The following is an 18334-nucleotide window of genomic DNA, read 5'->3' on the forward strand; positions in this document are numbered from 1 at the left end:
TTGAGAAAGGAGAAAGCTTTACAGGGAAGGAAAGAAAAAAATAGAGGAGGATAAGATATGGAATGAAAGAAGAATAAAGAGGATGATAAAAAAGAGGGCATGGAATGAAAGGGAGCACGGTATGGGTAGGGAAAGACTGGATGTGGATACATAGGATTGTGTGTATACGAGATAATGAGAAAGAAAAGTTAAGTGAAGTAAATTGGTAAGGTGCATGGATGCAAGGGGAATAAGCGGAGACTAGGAACAGAAAGTAGAAGGTAATGGAAGCAGTAGAGGGTAGAAGGCAAGAAGGCGTAGAGCCCGGGTTTTCACAAAAGTAGGGAGGGAGCAAAAAGATGAAAAAACAGAAAAATGAAGGAACAAATAAGTGTGACTAGCGTTTTAAAAGATATCTAGCCTAATGATTAAGATAAAGGACTTTGGAAGAGGTGAAGAACTGCTGTGTAGTGATGTGGAGTGAAATTTGGGTTGATAAGAAAGATTGGTTTCGATTTAAGAGGAAGTTACCCATGGGATATATGTTTTAGATGCAAGAAGGAAAGACAGAGTAAGTAAAAGAAAGCACGAAAAAGGGTATGGTGTCAGGAGCGAGGAATGAATTAAAGGAAAAAGAGAGAATAGAAATGAGATTTGAGGAAACGGATGGAGTAATCACGAGAATGTCGAGGATAGGAATAAGGAAGGCGAAGATAGTTAGCATTTAAAGGATAAGGGCAAAAGAAGGTGGAAATGGGATTAGAAAAAGGGTGGCGAAAATGATGACGAATCGGTGTTGATAAGAGGTTATCTGAATGCGTGGACGGGGGAAAAGGGGGAGAAATACAGGATAAGGAGAATGAAACTTTCAGGAGAACATCGAAACATAAACAGGTGGAGAAGGAGTGTATGATTCTGTTGGAAATTCTGGGAGAAACAGGATGGTTCATTTGTAATGGGAATTCGGATGTGGATGAAGAAGGCGAGTTTATGCTTGCAGGGAAAGGGGAAATAGTAATAGACTACATATCTGTCGAATAAAGGATATAAAGTGTCGGAAAGAATCAAAGTAGGAGACAAAATAGGGTCAGAGCACTTCCCGATCATTGCAACGTTCAGGTGCGGGAATTGAAAAAGAGAGGGAAGTGTTTATGTTGAATAATGGTTATTCTGAATTAGATTTATTTTCTTCTGTTTCATATAAAAAGGCACTGTGCACAGAAATATCGTATTTTTATTGAAAGTAAACTTTTCGCATCCGTTCCATGATGCTGAACGAACAAGAAGGAAGTGATGAAACAGGAAATCTCCTCTTACATTTTAGTAACTTAAATATAATAAAGAGGCGCTAATGTCGCTGGCGGTAAAATAAAGATATTATTTGAATTATTGAATCTGAACATAGTTGCCCGCGTTCAAAGTAACATCTTTCAAGCAAAATCTGTTTGAATAAATGATTACAAAAACTTATACAACTTTTTATTTTAAATTAAACGTTGATAGGCAAAACAGAAATGCCTTTGAGAGAACGCTTTATGACGTTGCTTGCTGTTCTGACGCTTATTACTCTGATTACACCATCCTTACCCGGATGCACTTTGACGAATCTACCCATAAGCCACATAAGCGGCAGCGCGTCATCTTCTCGAAGTAAAACCAATGTTCCTGGTTTTATTAAGTCCGGTATCTGTTGTTGCCATTTTGGTCGAATTTGTAGTTCTGACAGATGTTCCTTCGACTATCTTGACTAAAAATGTTGCTTGGTTTGAGCTAGAAGTTCATATTTATTGAGCGTATTTTGAGCAAAGTCCTGTACGTCTTCGTGGGGATTAGCTGTCATCGATTCTCCAATGAGAAAGTGTCCAGGCGTTAAAGAGTTCAAGTCATTCGGCTCGTTAGATAATGCACACAACGGACGAGAATTCGAGACTGCTTCAACCTCAGTAACCACAGTTGATAATTCTTCAAAAGTCAATGAAGTCAGACCAATTATCTTTTTTATGAGTGTTTTGGCTAAAATGACAGCTGATTCCCACAGTCCGCCGAAGTGAGGCCATTCGAGTGCAACGATACTCCAATATACAGAACCACGAGTGAGATAATTTCCAATGTCATTCTGAAATTTGTTGTTACTTAGGAGATTTGAGAGGGCTTTCAGCTGATTGTTGGCATCAACGAAATTTTCTCCGTTGTCCGAATAGATGTGAGAACTTTTTCCTGTACGTGCTATAAATCTTTTTAAAGTATTTAGGAAAGCAGGTGTGCTGGCATCAGATACCACTTCGAGGCGGACTGCCTTTAAAGCGAAACAGACGAAAACGGCCAAGTATGCTTTCCCCGTTACATTTCGAGATATTTTTATAACAAAATGACCATCATCGTCAATTCCGGTATTTAAAAGAGGTCGTTCTGGCGTGCTCCGTGTGGCAGGCAAGTTCCGCATTAGCTGTTTGAAACTAGGTGGACGACATCGGAAGCATACGATACATTTTCGTAGAAGGTTGTTGATTGTCCACTGACTCCTGAGAATCCAAAATTGTAATCGTAATAAGGTAGAAAGTCCCCGAGAGCTCACATGGAGGTTCTTGTAATGCTCCTCTCTTATCAATAGTTCCACGTGATGATGTTTACTAGGAAGAATGATTGGACACTTCTGTGATTCGGGATGATCAGCGAGAGACAATTGACCATTCACTTTAATTATTTCTTTGGCTTAGTAAGGAATTAGCGGTAATAGCTTGCTACGTGAGTCAAGTGCTCTTTTTTGTTGTAGACACTTCAAGTCTTGAGGAAATGCTTCCATCTGGTACAATTTTATTAATATTTGCATAGATTGATCGAGTTCAGAGAGTGTTAAAAAACCAAGATGTCTGTTTAAAGGATTCTGAACTTTGTGTTTGAAGCGCAAAATATCAGCTACCACTCGCTTTATTCTGTTCAAAGAAGAAAATCTTTTAATCATTTCAAAATCTAAAAATTTGGTTGTTGCTGTTGCCACAACATTTCTGGCTTCTGGCACGTCTGTGAACTTACTGATGTGAGAGTTGGACTACATATCCTCGTTTTTTGACAACCACTGAGAGCTTACTGATGTAAGAGTTGGATCACATATCCTCGTTTTTTGACAACCAACTTGGTCCACTCTACCACAGGCCTGAGACAGCTAATGGTACAGCATTCAAACCTCGAGAAAGTATATCTGTAGGATTGTCCTTGGATCGGATATGTTTGCAAATGGCATTGGGTACCAAATTCTGAATTTCACTGACTCTGTTCGCGACGAATGTCTTGCAATGATTTGAAGGACTGTTAATCCAGGCTAGCGTTACTGCAGAGTCACAACAAAGGTAAGTATTTTCTATTTCCAGGTACAAAGTATGGAAGACGTTGCTATGTTATTTAGCCAGAAGTACTGCTCCACATAACTCTAGTCTCGGCAATGAAACTGGTTTAAGAGGTGCTACTTTTGATTTAGCGCAAAGGAGGAGTACATGATGTATTCCAGTTGTAGATGTTGTTCGGAAATAAATATTTGCACCATAAGCATTATTTGAGGCGTCCCAAAAACCATGGATTTAAATTCGGAGAATTTCTTCGCTCAGTGCAAATCTCGGGATTCTTACTTCCGTGAGTTGTGACATTTGGCGCTCGTAGTGAGCCCAGATAGCGTGTAGATCTTAGGATATCGCCTCGTCCCAACCATTCTTGACTTGCCATAATTTTTTATGAATGATCTTTGCTTTAATTATAAGTGGTGCCACTAGTCCCAGTGGATCAAATATTTAAGAAATCGTCGATAGTATGATTTTTTCAGTTACGGCCAGCTATCGATCCACTGACTAGACTTGATATTCAAAAATATCCTCTTTAGGATTCCAAATTATTCCAAGAGTTTGGATTTCCTCATTTCCGAAGTTTTGATTAAAATTTGAGTCCAAACGATCATCCTTGTTAATCTCAGGATGGTTAGCGGTTCATTTTGCCAATTCGTATTGACCGGACTTTAAAATAGACTTTATTTGATTTTTAGTCTCAGTTACGTGTTCGGTAGTAGAGTTTTCGTCTTCATTTTCATTCGCTAACTGCATTAGACATCTGGTGGCGAGAAAAGATAAAGAAGCAAGTCAAAAAGTAAAACGTCTAGAGCGAAAAGATTGAATGGGTCGGCTTGGATCGTCCCTCCATAAGATGTATTGAAGATCCTGATCATTGGCGTCGAGCATCACCTGTGGGTACATTTTACGTATGTCGGCAGTTACGACATATGAGTGTTGGCGAAAGCGAGCTAAAATGGAGAATAGATCCTGCTGGATGGTTGGACCGACTTGTAGTATGTCGTTCAAAGAAATTCCTGAGCTTGTTTTCGACGACGCGTCATAGACCATCCTGAGTTTTTTCGACGAACTGGAAGCTTTAAGAACGCCATGATGTGGAAGGTAATTTAGGAATTTATTTGGATGATCATCTGAAACTGGGAACAAGTGTCCCAATTCCATACCTTCTTTCATAAAATTTTTATGAAGAACGTGTCTTTTAGGGTCTGCTAAAAGCTCTCTTTCCACCGATAAGAATCGCTTTTGAGCAATCAATTTAGAATCTCTAAGTAGAGATACATCGGCTCGAAAAGGTGATTTTACAATGAACCGCCCATCGCCAGATCGTTGATTGAAAGTTTTCGCATTGATACAAGTTATAAAATTCCTTACACAGCGGACATGGCAAATCATTGACGGAAGCATAAGAAACCTGCTTATTTATTTGTCTCTTGAGGTTAGCTTTGAATGTAAATGACTTACTTAATGATGCATTAACATTGAGAGATTCTAGTACCTTACATCTATCATTTAGAATGACTATCCATAGTCCATAGTGGGCAATCCCTCATTTGCTACGATCCTCGATTCCGATTCTCTCTTAGTGAGATTATCGAGTTTTTAGAAGATAATATAAATAGGGATTGAATCCCAACTGTCAGTTTCCTGGCCTAAGTTATTTAAAGATCTGACGTTTTTTAAAAACTTTTTCTCACAATTCTCTTAGACCGGAGCTTGATTCTTTGGTCAAAGTGGGAGTTTCGAATATCATTTGCAAATGATGATGAATTCTTAAGCGCACGTCTTTATATCGCCTTCTTAGCCAATTCCAAGCGATTTGATAATTTTTGTTCATAATTTCTAATCCATCGACGACGTCAGAAGCAGATGACGTTAAGGACAATTTTAAATAAAATAGTTTTTGAACATTGCTTATAGCTCGATTGTTATCTATCATCGCGCGAAATTCATTGTAAAAAGCTGCCCATTTACCGAAATCGCCATCAAAAATAGGAATGTCCACGTTAGGTAACTTTAATCCCGAAGCAGGCTAAAAAACTGGATTAACATTAACTGGATTAACCACTGGCGCTGTTTGATTTTGTTCATAAGTACGCAAATGACCTCGAGCTATTGCTGTCAAACTATAATACCTGTGTTTAAATTCAGTGCGAAAATCGAACTGTTCTTCAGCCTGGCTCAGAGTTTCTATCTGAGCTTGAATTGTTAGAAATTCATCCCAGGCCTCGTTAACCTTTTCTAGTCTAATCTCTAATTCTAAGCAATTTTCGTGATTTACTTCGAGGTTTCTTAAAAAGCCTTGGAAATGTCGAAACCGCCTTTCTAAAAGATCGCGAGTGTCGCTCGCGGTAAAATAAAGATATTGTTTGAATTATTGAATCTGAACAGAAAGTAAGAAGGAGGGGCCAACAGAGAAAAAACCAAAAATGCGTAAATAGAGACTGGCTAATCTAACAGATTCTACGGAAAGAATGGAAGAAGATAATGTAGTGATAAAAGATGGGATAAACGTAGACTATATGTTGTCTAAGACGAGCGGATGGGTAGGGAAGGTAGTTGATGAAATGGGGCAAAGCGAGGAAGAAAGAAAGGGGAAAAGAGGATGATGCGATGTGGAATGTGTAGCGAGTAAAGAGTTATGAAGTTATCGTTAAAAAATCGGAGAAGTGGAGAAATAGACAGAAAGAATTATAATAAAAGGAAAAGGAAAGAGTAGAAATTACTTAATGTAAAATGACAGGGGCAGAAGAAGAGGTGCATGGAGAAGGTAGAGAAAGCAATAAATCAAGGAAGGGAATGGAATGATTAATAAAGAAAGAAGTGAATGGATAGGGATTAATGAAGAGATAAGTATAGATGAATGGACAATATATTTTTAGAAATTGCTAGGAGGAATGGATATCAAGGTTAAGGGGGGGGGGTAAAAAGATCAACAAACAATAGGATGGAGAATAAAGAGTTGAAGTATAGCGAAAGAAGGGTTAGAGAAGAGATTTGGGAAGTATGCAATAGAGTATTTTTCTAAATTTAGTATAAAAAGTTTATATATTTCAATATTAGCAATAATTTGAATAAAATAGAAGCTTCTTAATCTACGAAATACTTTTATCTAAGTTGTATTATTATTGTACATTTTTGTGATGTTTTGAAATGAGTGTCTGATTTCTAATTTCGAAATTATATGCACATATATTTCAATTTTCCTGTATTAGTTTAAGAGGCTATTAATAATTCAAATATAGATAAAAATTCATGATTTTTTCGTTATAAAAAATTTAATTAATTATTGGCTGATTAATTTTTTCACAATATCCAATTAGATACAGATTCAATTTATATAAAAGTTTTTTAATATATAAAATACCTTTATGCTAATTGTATTATTATTATTCACAATTTTTGTGCTGTTTTAAAATAAGTATCTGATTTCGAAAGTATATGTACATAAAATTAATTTTTTCTGTATTATTTTAAGAGGTTATTAATAATTCGAATATACAGACAGATATAAAGTAAAACTTATTTGAATGAGTAAATGAAAATAATTCTTTAACGCTTTTTATGCTAGAAATATATTAATTAATTATTAGCTGGCTTATTTCTTATAATAATAAATTACATAAAGAGTATATTTTAATTCTTCTGCGTTAAGAAACATAAATTAATTATTTATTTTAAAGCCATATTATTATTAATAATTAAAATTTTCAGTAATGAAATTTCAAGTTTTCAACAAATATAAAGTAAAAAGTATATAAATGTTTCATTGAGAATAATTGTTTAAGGCTTTTTATTTAGAAGTTAATTGATGGATTATTGACTGATTACTTTTTTTTAATATTAAATTTAATAAAGAGAAAAATTTAGTGTCTTAAAATTAAGTAACATAAATAATTATTTATTTAATGGTTTATTTATACTTAAAATACCACTATTTTAATTGCATAATTTTTTAAATTATTCTAATATTGTGAAATAAGTATTGCATTCGATTTTTAATATTACATTGACGTGTGTTTTCACTTTTTCTAGAATTCAGTTTAAAAGGTCATTAATTATTAAAATTTTGAAAGAAAAAAAATAATTTGAATGTTTCGATTAAAATAATTATTTAATGCATTTTATGTTCCGAACACATTAGTTAACTATTGGCTGATTTCTTTTTGCAGAATATTAAATTACATCAGATTAAAAAACGATTGAATTTTACTTTTTCAATTAAGTAATATAAATTTATTATTAACCATAAGGTTATGTAATTTAAGATTGGCTATAATTATTAAGCAATTACCCTACAGTTGTATATTTAAAGGCATTATTGAAATCAAAGGCCAAGAAAACTTACTAACTTAGGTAAAATATTCTTGAACATTTCTATAACAGACCTGAGATAAGTAACAACAAAACGTTAATCTACACTCATTTTTTATATACATAATTCAAGATGTCTCTTATGCCTCAGAATCAAATTATGTTTTCGACAAAATATCATGTTAATTTTTGATTCGAAAATGGAATCGTCAAGTGTTGAGGTTAAAAAGGTAGTTTTGAGCAAAAAAAGCTGAATAAAAAAAAGTTAAGTTTTCAATTAACAAGCTGAATTAAAGAAATTAGCTTTAAGTTAAATAGTTGAAATTTTAATAAGAAAGGATGACATTTTAATTAAAGAGTTAAATTTTCAACAAAAAATGATGAACTTTTGGCAAAGAAATTAAGGTTTTATAAAAACAAAAATAATATCAACCAAATCAATGAGTTAAAACAAAAAGTCTGAACGAAAAGCACTAACATCAAAATGTTTACTATTTTGATTAATTTATTAGATAATTTGAATGTTACAATTTACTTGCACCAAGCGATGAATTAGTGAATTAGAATCAGTGAATTAGATGAATTAGAATGAGAAGCCAATCAATAACACTGTTCTTTGTAATTTATTAAAATACAATTAACAAGAGAATATACATTTTTATTCGCTTAAAAAATTTTCAGTTCTATTTCTGATAGTCCATACTTATTTTGTATCAATAACAATTGAATATAGTTAATAATCATGCTTGTAAAAATGTAATAATTCTGAAAAAACTGTTATATTTCGATCCTATTTCAAGTCATAAGCAAAATTATATATCAGTTTCACAATTTTTTAAACATATAAATAACTTTGTGCAACCAAGTCATCCACAACTATTATTTTAAATTGCGTTGAGATTACGCGTTGCTTTCCTAAGGGAGTTTCCGCGATTTCTTGTGGATTCATATCTTCTATCTTACCACTGTATATGTTTATTTTTACCCTTTTCTGCAGCAGGCCTCCCGAAATATATCTTGTTTGATATATTCCACGAAGATATCTATTATTCATCACTATGGCAAAAACGTCACCATTAGAAGTTGATAAAACACTTTGTTCTTTGGCTGGTATGGGTTCATATACTTGCTTTTCTCCTCTTACTAGAATTTGCTTGTCGCAAGGAAAAGTGAATTTTCGAATTTCGAATCGCTGGTTACAATTCACATTGGGAACTAGACGCAAAAATTTAAATTGTTCAGGTCTAAATTTATATAGACCTACATAAATAGGATTGGGAGGCGTGCCATGATGATGATGCTCATCAAAAGAAGAATGTGTGGCAGGAGGAGACGTGGACCTGACAGGAAGAGAAGACTCGGTATAAGAAGGCGTCTCGTGAGAAGACCTGGACCTGGCACGAAGAAGAGGCTCAGTAAGAGAAAAATGCTTGGCAGGAGAAGACGTCGACATTTCAGCTGAAAAAGTTCCGGAACGAGGAACACGAGGAATAGGGGCGCCATTTGGTAAGAATTCAAACTGCGAACTCAACTCTGCAACAAAAAAGAGGCGATCAAAGTTTCCTTATGAATTCTCTTCCAGAATATTTTGTCGGGCATACATTTTTTAATTTATGGTTGTTAATTGTAGCTTATAATTGGCATCCGTTTTATAATGATATCTTTTCAAAGTATTGAAAATGAACTTTTATCTTTCTTTGGGTTGTTGATAATTAATCTACAGTCAAAATTTTTAATAAATTAGTCCAATATGGTGGCTTTAAAATGAAGAGATTAGACCTATTATCTAATTCTTAAAAGTTAAAGAATTTGTACAAATTCAAAAAAAATATGAAATCCATTTTCGAAAATAATTTAGTGATTCGAAAAGCCACTTGCTTGAAAAGTTCGGAAAGCTTCAGTATGCTGGGAATGTTTTTTTTGTGGAATTTAAAAACTCTTCATCGAAATTTTCACTTTCATGCATCTCGAAATATGTTTCTTTACAATGAGGTAGTCTTTTAATCGTCACCTGAAAAGTTATCACCAAAAATTAAGGAAATAATGAGTTTGAAAAAAAATTGGGCCACCATATTTAGAAATTTAGAAATCCGCCATATTGTGAATTTTGAACAACAAAAATTTCTTGTAGGTTTATTTTTTGACAGTTTAAAAATTATAATTGTACAGAGCCAAAAGATATTAATAAAATATAAAAAATCAAATGCATTTGAAAATTAACGGTACTTTTCGCCTTGTTAATTGCGTGAAAAAGGTTGAGTGCTTTGTGGCATACGTAAATATTAACCGATCTCACTCAAATTTGGTTTGAGATAATTTTTTTGTCCATTTAAACAAAATAGGAGGAAGAGACCAAGAGAAATTCAAAACAAAAAAATAAGCACCACCATAGTACAGACATGCCCAACCCAGGGAAATTTTCTGCGAGAACAGATTTTTTGGCAGGAACCGAGTCCTCTACCATTTCTCCCGGAGAGCGGTGGTGGTGGTAGAGGCGTCTCCTCTGTGACATCACGCCACTTCAGGTCTCACCGTAGACAGAAAATTTTTGTAATATATCTTTTTGTTTCACTTTCGGACGTTTGCAAATGACAAAATTTTGCAACGGTCTAGCGTTGCCTTGTTGAGTTTTGCGCGTATTCTTTAATATTTCATGAATTCAATAACATAATGATACTTGTCGGTATGACTCAAATAAGCTACATTAAGGTACAAGCAAGTAACTGGAAAATTGGCAATAGTGCAAGAAAGCGAAAACACTCCCTTGCACTATAAAGTTATATCGTAAATTCAATCCTTTTTTGTACTTAGCGGTGACAATATTTTTCTGAATGCTTTTGGATACAGCAAAGCTACCAAGAAATAGAAAATTTTCAATCCCTTTTAATTCAGCACATTTCGCTTCTTTTATTCATGGGTTTCCGAATAATAATAATAATAATAAGGCAAAAATCTTTTAAAGCCATAGCATTGGTCCTTTAACGAAGTCAGGATTAATTTCCACACAGATAGCTCCGGCGAAAAATAATTTGTTGAATGTTTTTATCATGATTTTATATTTTTGTAATTGATAATTTTTTTAAAAAGCGAACAGTTTACGATAAACAGATGTATTCCTGTAGAAAATCCTACTGATTTTTGGCAAATTTCAAGCTTTCGGAGCGCGATCTAATGCTTTAGACGAAAATTGTGTTTTTAATTTATTGGAGGTTACGTCTCGCAGCTTCGATCGGCTTTGAAAGGGTTTAGAATCTTTATTATTTTCACCGCCTAATAAAGATTAAAAAATAAAGGACAGAAAAGGCATTCTTAAGGATTTAAAAATATTAATACCATTTATTGCAAGACTTCTTAGCGGGCTTTGTGCAAAATCGAAATGGCAATTAAAGACAAAAAATACTTTTGAGCTAATTTATTTTTTAACCCTTATGGGCGCTCAAAACGTTTTACTAAAAAAAAGCTTTCAGATATGAAGAATTATTGTTCGAATGTGTTCATGTCGGGTTACCACTTTTTTATTGTCCTCTCCAATTCGAATTAAAAAAGTTATAAGAAATAAAGTACTTATTCAAAGAATAAACTGACGATCTATCCCCGAGATGTTGAATTACTGAATAAAGGGCAAAAAGTTTAATAAATAAAAAAACATGTATTTCTAAAAAAACTAAGTTTAAGTTTCAAGGTTAGAACTTCAGGCATACTCAAAAGTGACTTCAATGAGCAGCAATGTTAATATAACGAAGGAATAATAAGGAGATCTAACTCCGTTTTGCCACTTGGCAACAGAAACATTTCCGTAAGTGGTAGGTACATTACAGGAAGATCTTAAATTTTCATGCGCAAGTGCGCAGTTGTCCTCTTCCTACTTTTTCAAAAGTGTGCGAGTCAGAAAGTTTCTCAAATTGACGCAAGTTAGAGAGGTTATGTTCGTTTGCTCTGATGCGGGTGGCAACATTTTTTCAATTGCAAGTTATAATTATTAAAGTGTCTATTGAGTTGGTCAAGTAAAAGACTTCAGCGTTAAGACTTGTAAAAGTTAAAAGAGTGCATTATAAAAGTGGTTAGTATGTAGACAATAATGAAATTGTGTGATCATGAAATCTTGAAATTGTAGTACATGATTATTTTTGAAATTGTACGTTGGAATGAAGAATACTGTTTTTTTTTCGAACACCTCCAAACATTTTTATGGTGAAGAAACCTGTATAATTGAAAATATAATCGATCTAGTTGCCTAAGATCGCGTCAGTTTGACAAACTTTCACTCTTGCATACATTTCCATGTATAGGAAGAGGACAACTGCGCACGTGTGCACGAAAATTTAAGACCTTCCTGTAATGTGCCTAACATTTACGGTAATGGTCTCGTTGCCAGTTTCGAAAGGCTTCCCACTGGCAGCTGGGTCTTCTTATTATTCTTTCGTGGTAAGTACATTCTTAGACTTTCAAAAGTATTAGCCAACCAAAACTGTGATATTCAAATCTTCAATAATGAAAACAAAAAAACACCTTGTAAACTTCTCTCTTCAATTACATTAATTGAAAATGAATGTGAATATACTGAAATGAAAGAATTAAAATCGTAGTGACTATTACAATTTTATATTGAAAATTTAGGCTGCCCCCCAGCCCTCCAACAGAAAGTTCCTATCTATAATGAGGCCTGAAGCTGCATGACGTCACAGAGGAGAAGCCTGTAACGGCATGCGCCGTTTTATGAACTAAAACGCCAAGGCGATAAGACCCTTTTACCAAATACTTTCAGAACGCGTAAATTCTCTGGCGGGAAAATTCGAAGGTCTTTAAAATGGAATTCATTATGAATGTATAGAATTAATCAATATTAAGTAATTATTATTGTACGTGAATTCTACGAATACCATAAGTTCATTGCGGCTTGGGAAACCTGTATGTGAGTATTTAATCCAAATGTAACTACATTAAAATTTTCATCAAAGATATTGCTCAGTTCACTGTCCAAATTAGTTTTTGGGATTAGGAACGTGAGATCATAGGCTATTTTTGGAATCGTTAATAGGTCATGGCGCCAGTCAGGCGCTATAAAAAAGGACCTTTGGACTTAAAAACAGGAAACTTTCACTCAAAGAAATTAAAGTTTTACGGTGATAAAAGTTGGACTTTGGATCCATTATTCTTGAAGTGTTACTCACTTCAATTGCCGAAATCGGGAGGAGGAGCAAAGTGACCGTATTTATTATTGGTTATTCGACCCTAAACGTGAGTGACCTCTGCATTTTTATTGGTTAAAAGCTAAAAGTAGGGATCAATCCCACCCAAAACCAGATTATAAATATAGCTGCAGAGCTCAGAAGAGCTTTTTCGTAGTTTTGATTATACGGACTTAGAAGAATTCAGATAAATTCAAAGGCATTCCGACCTATCGATTTCGTGGCCACGCACTAAGCAACTAGTGTTCGGGTCTGCTTCGATATTAACTGCTAAACTTACTTGTGTGTGTATTAGGAACAATACTGATAAAAGAATTGTTAGTCATAAACCATTCTTATTTTTTTATAAACAAACCGGATTGACAATATCAAGTCGTGACTCCGAATTGTTCCACCTTATGGAAGTGTTTTCCAAGTCTCAATACCAGCCTTTTCAAATCTGCCACGTCTACCATGAACTGCAATACGCGATCATTATTGTTTATTATCGAGATCAAATAAGAGAATTTGTCAACCATGAACATATAAATATCGATTTTTATACAAAACTGACCTATATTTCGCGGGTAATGGTTTTAAACATTCAACGAGAGGTAACGGACCTAAAACTCAACAAATCAGCGAAGAGCATTAACGGAAGAAATTTGATTGCAGAATTTGGACTCTACACGCTTCTGCCACCACCACTACGCTCGAGAAGAAATGGTAGGGATCACTTCTAGATCAGAGCGCTCTATTCGGTGGCGAGCAGTGGCCAGTTTCAGAACTACACATTACTTAAATATTTCGAGTTTTCCCCCACCACCGGAATGTAAATAAGGACAAGTTTCGAATTTAATTTTTTCTAACACACATTATGGTTTCCCTCTGAATAAATTCAGATTAAATTTGTATTCATATTAGACAAATTCAAACAAAGTTGTAAAGAAAATATTCACTGGACTTATTAAATACTAGTAATTAAATTAATGATTAATATTATTAATTATATAATTAAAGATGTATTAATATATTTACTGATAGAATTGAGAATCATCACCGAATATATAATAAGAGTGATAAAAATCCTCATCTTTGCTATTTAGAGGTAAAAATGAAAAATTCACTAATCAGAATTAAATTACAAAATATCGACTGATAAAAATGGTAGTGCTTGGTTAAATTTTAGAAATGAGGTATTTGCGAATAGTTATCTAATGGATTCCAAGTCAACAGTGATAATGTGTCCTTCGAAGATATCTACTATTTCAATAAAACTTGGAATTAATCATTAAACGATACTGTATTGCTTATTAAAACTTTTTGCCTTGATGAAGTTATCAGAGAATTTGGATGAAACTTAGAATCAATAATTTAAAGATAATGTATTCTTTATTAAAACTTTTTGCCTCATATCTGATCTGAAAAGGACCCCGCACTAAATGTATGGGAAAATGGCTTTCGGTGGATTTAGCTGAAACTTTGTAATTTTTAAGGACGAAATATCCGTAAAAAATCCAAAAAAATGGACAGTTTTAGCGCTATGTGGCGCGAAGCGCTCAAGCTCAGTGAATAAAACGAATTACAACAGATTTGGTTACAAAAGCGATGTCAACATAGAAATCACGTTTCAGATCGTGGTCTGTCATATTTTCGCCTACACCGTTGACTCATATAACGCGCTTCTTAAAACGATCAAATGCTAAGCGCCCAAGATTTTAACTTGACTAATTAATTACTTCTTTAAAGGCAGAAATGGTACCCAAAGTAACATTAGTAACTAGTGCGCACATACCGATGATAACATTCTACCCTTCTCAAGAGGGTTGTACGCTAAGCGCTCAAGATCAGCGAATAAAACCAATCTTAGTAACATTAGCGACAAAAGCGATGTCACTATAAGAAACACACATCAAGAAGTGGCCAGTCACATGTTTAGCCAAACCAATAACAATATGAGTCAACACCGTTGACTCATATAGCGCGCTTCTGAGAACGGGAAAACGCTAAGCGCAGAAGATTTGACCTTGACTAAGAAATCCCTTTTTCAAAGGTCTTTCACAAAAGAAATGACAGATAAACATACCGTCGTCGATGGAAATAATGAGTGAATGCTGCGTGATGAACGAATGTTGCTTTTTAAAGCAAAAAGCGAACGGCTTCAGAATGAGCAACGAACTGAAAGTAGGCCTAATGACTTAAAAAAAGTTGAAACCTCGGCATTCCACTTATTAGTATATTAAATTAGAAAAAAAATTCCTATCTGTTCCCTTCTGTAATAATTGTGTTGTATTTCTTATTTCCTTTTTGTGTTTATTTGTTTTATTTTGTTGTTTCTGAATTTTTCTTTCGTTTTATTGATACATTCCTCTACCTTTCAAGACCATAAGAGCTTGTTTCTCTTAAGGTTTAAAAAATGGCTGGAATTGATGGAAATAATAATCCTGATAGGCAAAATATTGCAATTTTTAGACGCCTTCAACTTCGAAGACCACCACTTGAAGTCGCCGATGAGAGTAGGTTATGTCTCAATTGCAATCAATCAAATCGCAATGAAATAGAGAAGCTCCAACGTGATCCAGGCTGTTTAAGGCTGAATGTTTTTACACAAACAGGCAGGCAAACGTGCATGTTCTGTAATGCTGATGTTAATACTCCAAGGTTTTCAATTGAATATAGAGTTAACGCTTTTATTGTCATGGACATTTTCATTCCAGAAGAAACAAGAGCATGCTTAAATCATTTGGATGAACATGGTTTCATCTTAGGCCCCTTACTTCCTGGACTACAAGGGATTAATAGACCGTATTCGATTCCGGGACAGCAGTTACTTCTATTTTTGCAGCAACTTCGTAACGAAGCAAATGTTCATGCGGCCGCAGCGTTTAATAATGAGGATAGTTTCACTGATGAAGAATTTGAAGCTATTGCTCCTGTAACAAAGGAACAATTTAGAGAATTGTATACATTTGTGATCCTATTCTGCAGTTACATGGACATGGGGCCAAATACGTGAGGAAAAAAGATCTGCTGACTTTCCTTTGCAAAATGCGTCAAGATCTTTCTGTTGAATTTCTGAAAGCAAGCTACAAGCATGGCCATTTCTACTGTAAGAGAGTCTTTAATGCAGCGATTTGTGCCTGGTAACATTGGATTTACTGCGATTAGCAGAGAGGAATTCATTGAAAGACACGTGACATCATTCGCCAATGAACTTTATACTCCATAACCAGAAATTCCCAGAGCTATTGCTATCATCGATGGAACTTATGCTTACATGCAGAAGAGCAGTAACTTTCGCGTACTTCGACAGTCATTCTGCAAACATAAAGAACGTCACTTGGTAAAACCTGCTCTCATTGTTGCTCCAGACGGATACATAATTGAAATACAAGGATCATATTTTTCTTACTCGCAAAACAATGACGCACAAATGCTTATTAACGAATTTGAAAGAGATGTGGAAGATATGAGAGAATTTTTCGACATTGGTGATATTTTTATAGAGGACCGTGGTTATAGACATGTCCAACCACATTTAGAACGCTTAGGAATTGTGTCCAAGATACCACCATTTCTCCAACAAGGACAGAGTCAATTGGTAACGGAAGAAGCAAACGAAGCTCGGCTAATAATGAAATCTAGATGGATAGTGGAATCCAGAAATGGCCACATAATGTCCATTTTCAAGTTCGCATGAACTTCAAGTTCCACAATTTCCTCGCCTTACATTGGAAGAAATACGCGACATAACAATTGGCGTGTATCAAGTAGAACTTGCTCCATCTTACGTTCAACACAAGCTGCAACGAGAAGAAGATGAGGAGTTTCAACTAGATACGCGACTTAATGAACCTGGTTTGATCAGAGTACGAGTATTTTCTCGTTTCCGAAATGCAACAAGGTACCAGCTGTGGGTAGCGTTCAATGAGATCGATGACATAGGACCAGACAATAACGAAACGCTTCTCGGTTATTACTGCACACGTAAGTCAGGGGCCAGAACTCTTGGCACTTGCGCACATATTGCAACCGTTTTATGGTTTCTGGGTTTTGCACGTCACCAGCAACACGTAAAGTATCCTCAAACTTCCGTGCTACAAAGGATTCCAGACGCTGCTAATAGCGTTTGATCGTTTCGAGAAGCCCTAAATATAACTCACTGGTTTGGCTAAACATATTACTGACTACTTTCTGATGCGTGATTCTTATAGTGACATCGCTTTTGTTGCTAAAGTTACTAGGACTGGTTTTATTCGCTGATCTTGAGCGCTTAGCGTTCAACCCTCTTGAGAAGGGTAGAATGTTATTTTCGGAATGTGCGCACTAGTTACTAATGTTACTTTGGATAACATTTCTGCCTTTAAAAAAGTGATGAATTAGTCAAGCTAAAATCTTAGGCGCTTAGCGTTTGATCGTTTTAAGAAGCGCGCTATATGAGTCAACGGTGTAGGCGAAAATATGACAGACCACGATCTGAACCGTGATTTCTATGTTGACTTCGCTATTGTAACAAAATCTGTTGTAATTCGTCTTATTCACTGATCTTAAGCGCTTAGCCCCACCTAGCGCTAAAACTGTCCATTAAAAAAAATTTTTTTTAGGATATTTCATCCGGCACTTATAACCTTAAAAATTAGAAACTTTCAGGTAAATTCACCGAAAGCCATTTTCCCATACATTTAATGCGGGGTCCTTTCTAGAAACATGTTCTCTATGTATCTTTTAGAAAACTATGATATACTATGTGTGAAATAATTATAAATTGAAACACGAAATTTTTGGAGAACGTTATAAGGTTAGTTCGGTAAGAATAAAAAGCTCTACATGTCGAAAACAATCGAAGGCACAAAGAAAATATTCATTGTTTTAAATGAGATCCAACCAATTTTACACCAATGGTTTTCTGTGTGCGAACGGGAATTTTCGTGAAAAAATATTTATTTTTGATATGGCCAGTACCGGAAAAAACCTATCTGCCGGCACTGACTGCTCATAGAAATAATCTTAGAAAAACTAATCTTTTTTAACGTCTAAAGTATAGTTGTATGTATGTATTTAATCTCTCCCTTTTACGGGTTTGAGGGCCACCGCTCCCTGTACCTATATTTACAATTCCATCCTTAGTCTAACATAACTACTACTTATATTCTACTCTTTCGCATTACGCAGGATAAGCAATAGTAACAGTAGTGATATTAATTCCTAAATGAGCGAGCTTCCAGGGCTTCCGTTTCCTCTTACCATAAAAAAAACGCATTTTCCACGATATTGAAAACAATTTTCGTTTTTTACTGTCCCTTTTCAGGCTCACCCGTTTGGCTCTGCCCTACTCCCTTGCTTTCCCTTACTTTATCCAATTTCTTCATCCACATTACTCCCTGTCCACTACCATCCAAGATCCATCTTACACACTTATCCACACTCAATTGTCCCTCTTCCTCTCCTGTACATCTCTCTAATACATGTGCCCATGACTCCATTTCTTATCCACATACTCTGCATAAATTCTCCTCTTCATTCATCCAATATCTGCATGCT

The 18334-nt window shown here is 34.9% G+C and overlaps 2 protein-coding genes across 2 annotated transcripts; both read right to left on the bottom strand.

Moving 5' to 3' along the window:
• Nucleotides 1–1468: 1468 nt before the first annotated feature.
• Nucleotides 1469–3696, bottom strand: LOC117170917. The gene is made up of 6 exons (XM_033357964.1): nt 3548–3696; nt 3127–3369; nt 3013–3066; nt 2725–2912; nt 1796–2673; nt 1469–1666 (listed from the first exon to the last, which is right to left on the bottom strand). Exons 1-6 carry the CDS (start codon nt 3694–3696, stop codon nt 1469–1471), a joined length of 1710 nt encoding a protein of 569 aa, XP_033213855.1.
• A 407-nt stretch (nt 3697–4103) lies between these two features.
• On the bottom strand, nt 4104–4706 carry LOC117170918. The gene has a single exon (XM_033357965.1). It carries the CDS (start codon nt 4704–4706, stop codon nt 4104–4106), a length of 603 nt encoding a protein of 200 aa, XP_033213856.1.
• Nucleotides 4707–18334: the final 13628 nt, after the last annotated feature.

The sequence above is a fragment of the Belonocnema kinseyi genome, chromosome 4 (assembly GCF_010883055.1).
Source record: "Belonocnema kinseyi isolate 2016_QV_RU_SX_M_011 chromosome 4, B_treatae_v1, whole genome shotgun sequence".
Classification (NCBI taxonomy): domain Eukaryota; kingdom Metazoa; phylum Arthropoda; class Insecta; order Hymenoptera; family Cynipidae; genus Belonocnema; species Belonocnema kinseyi.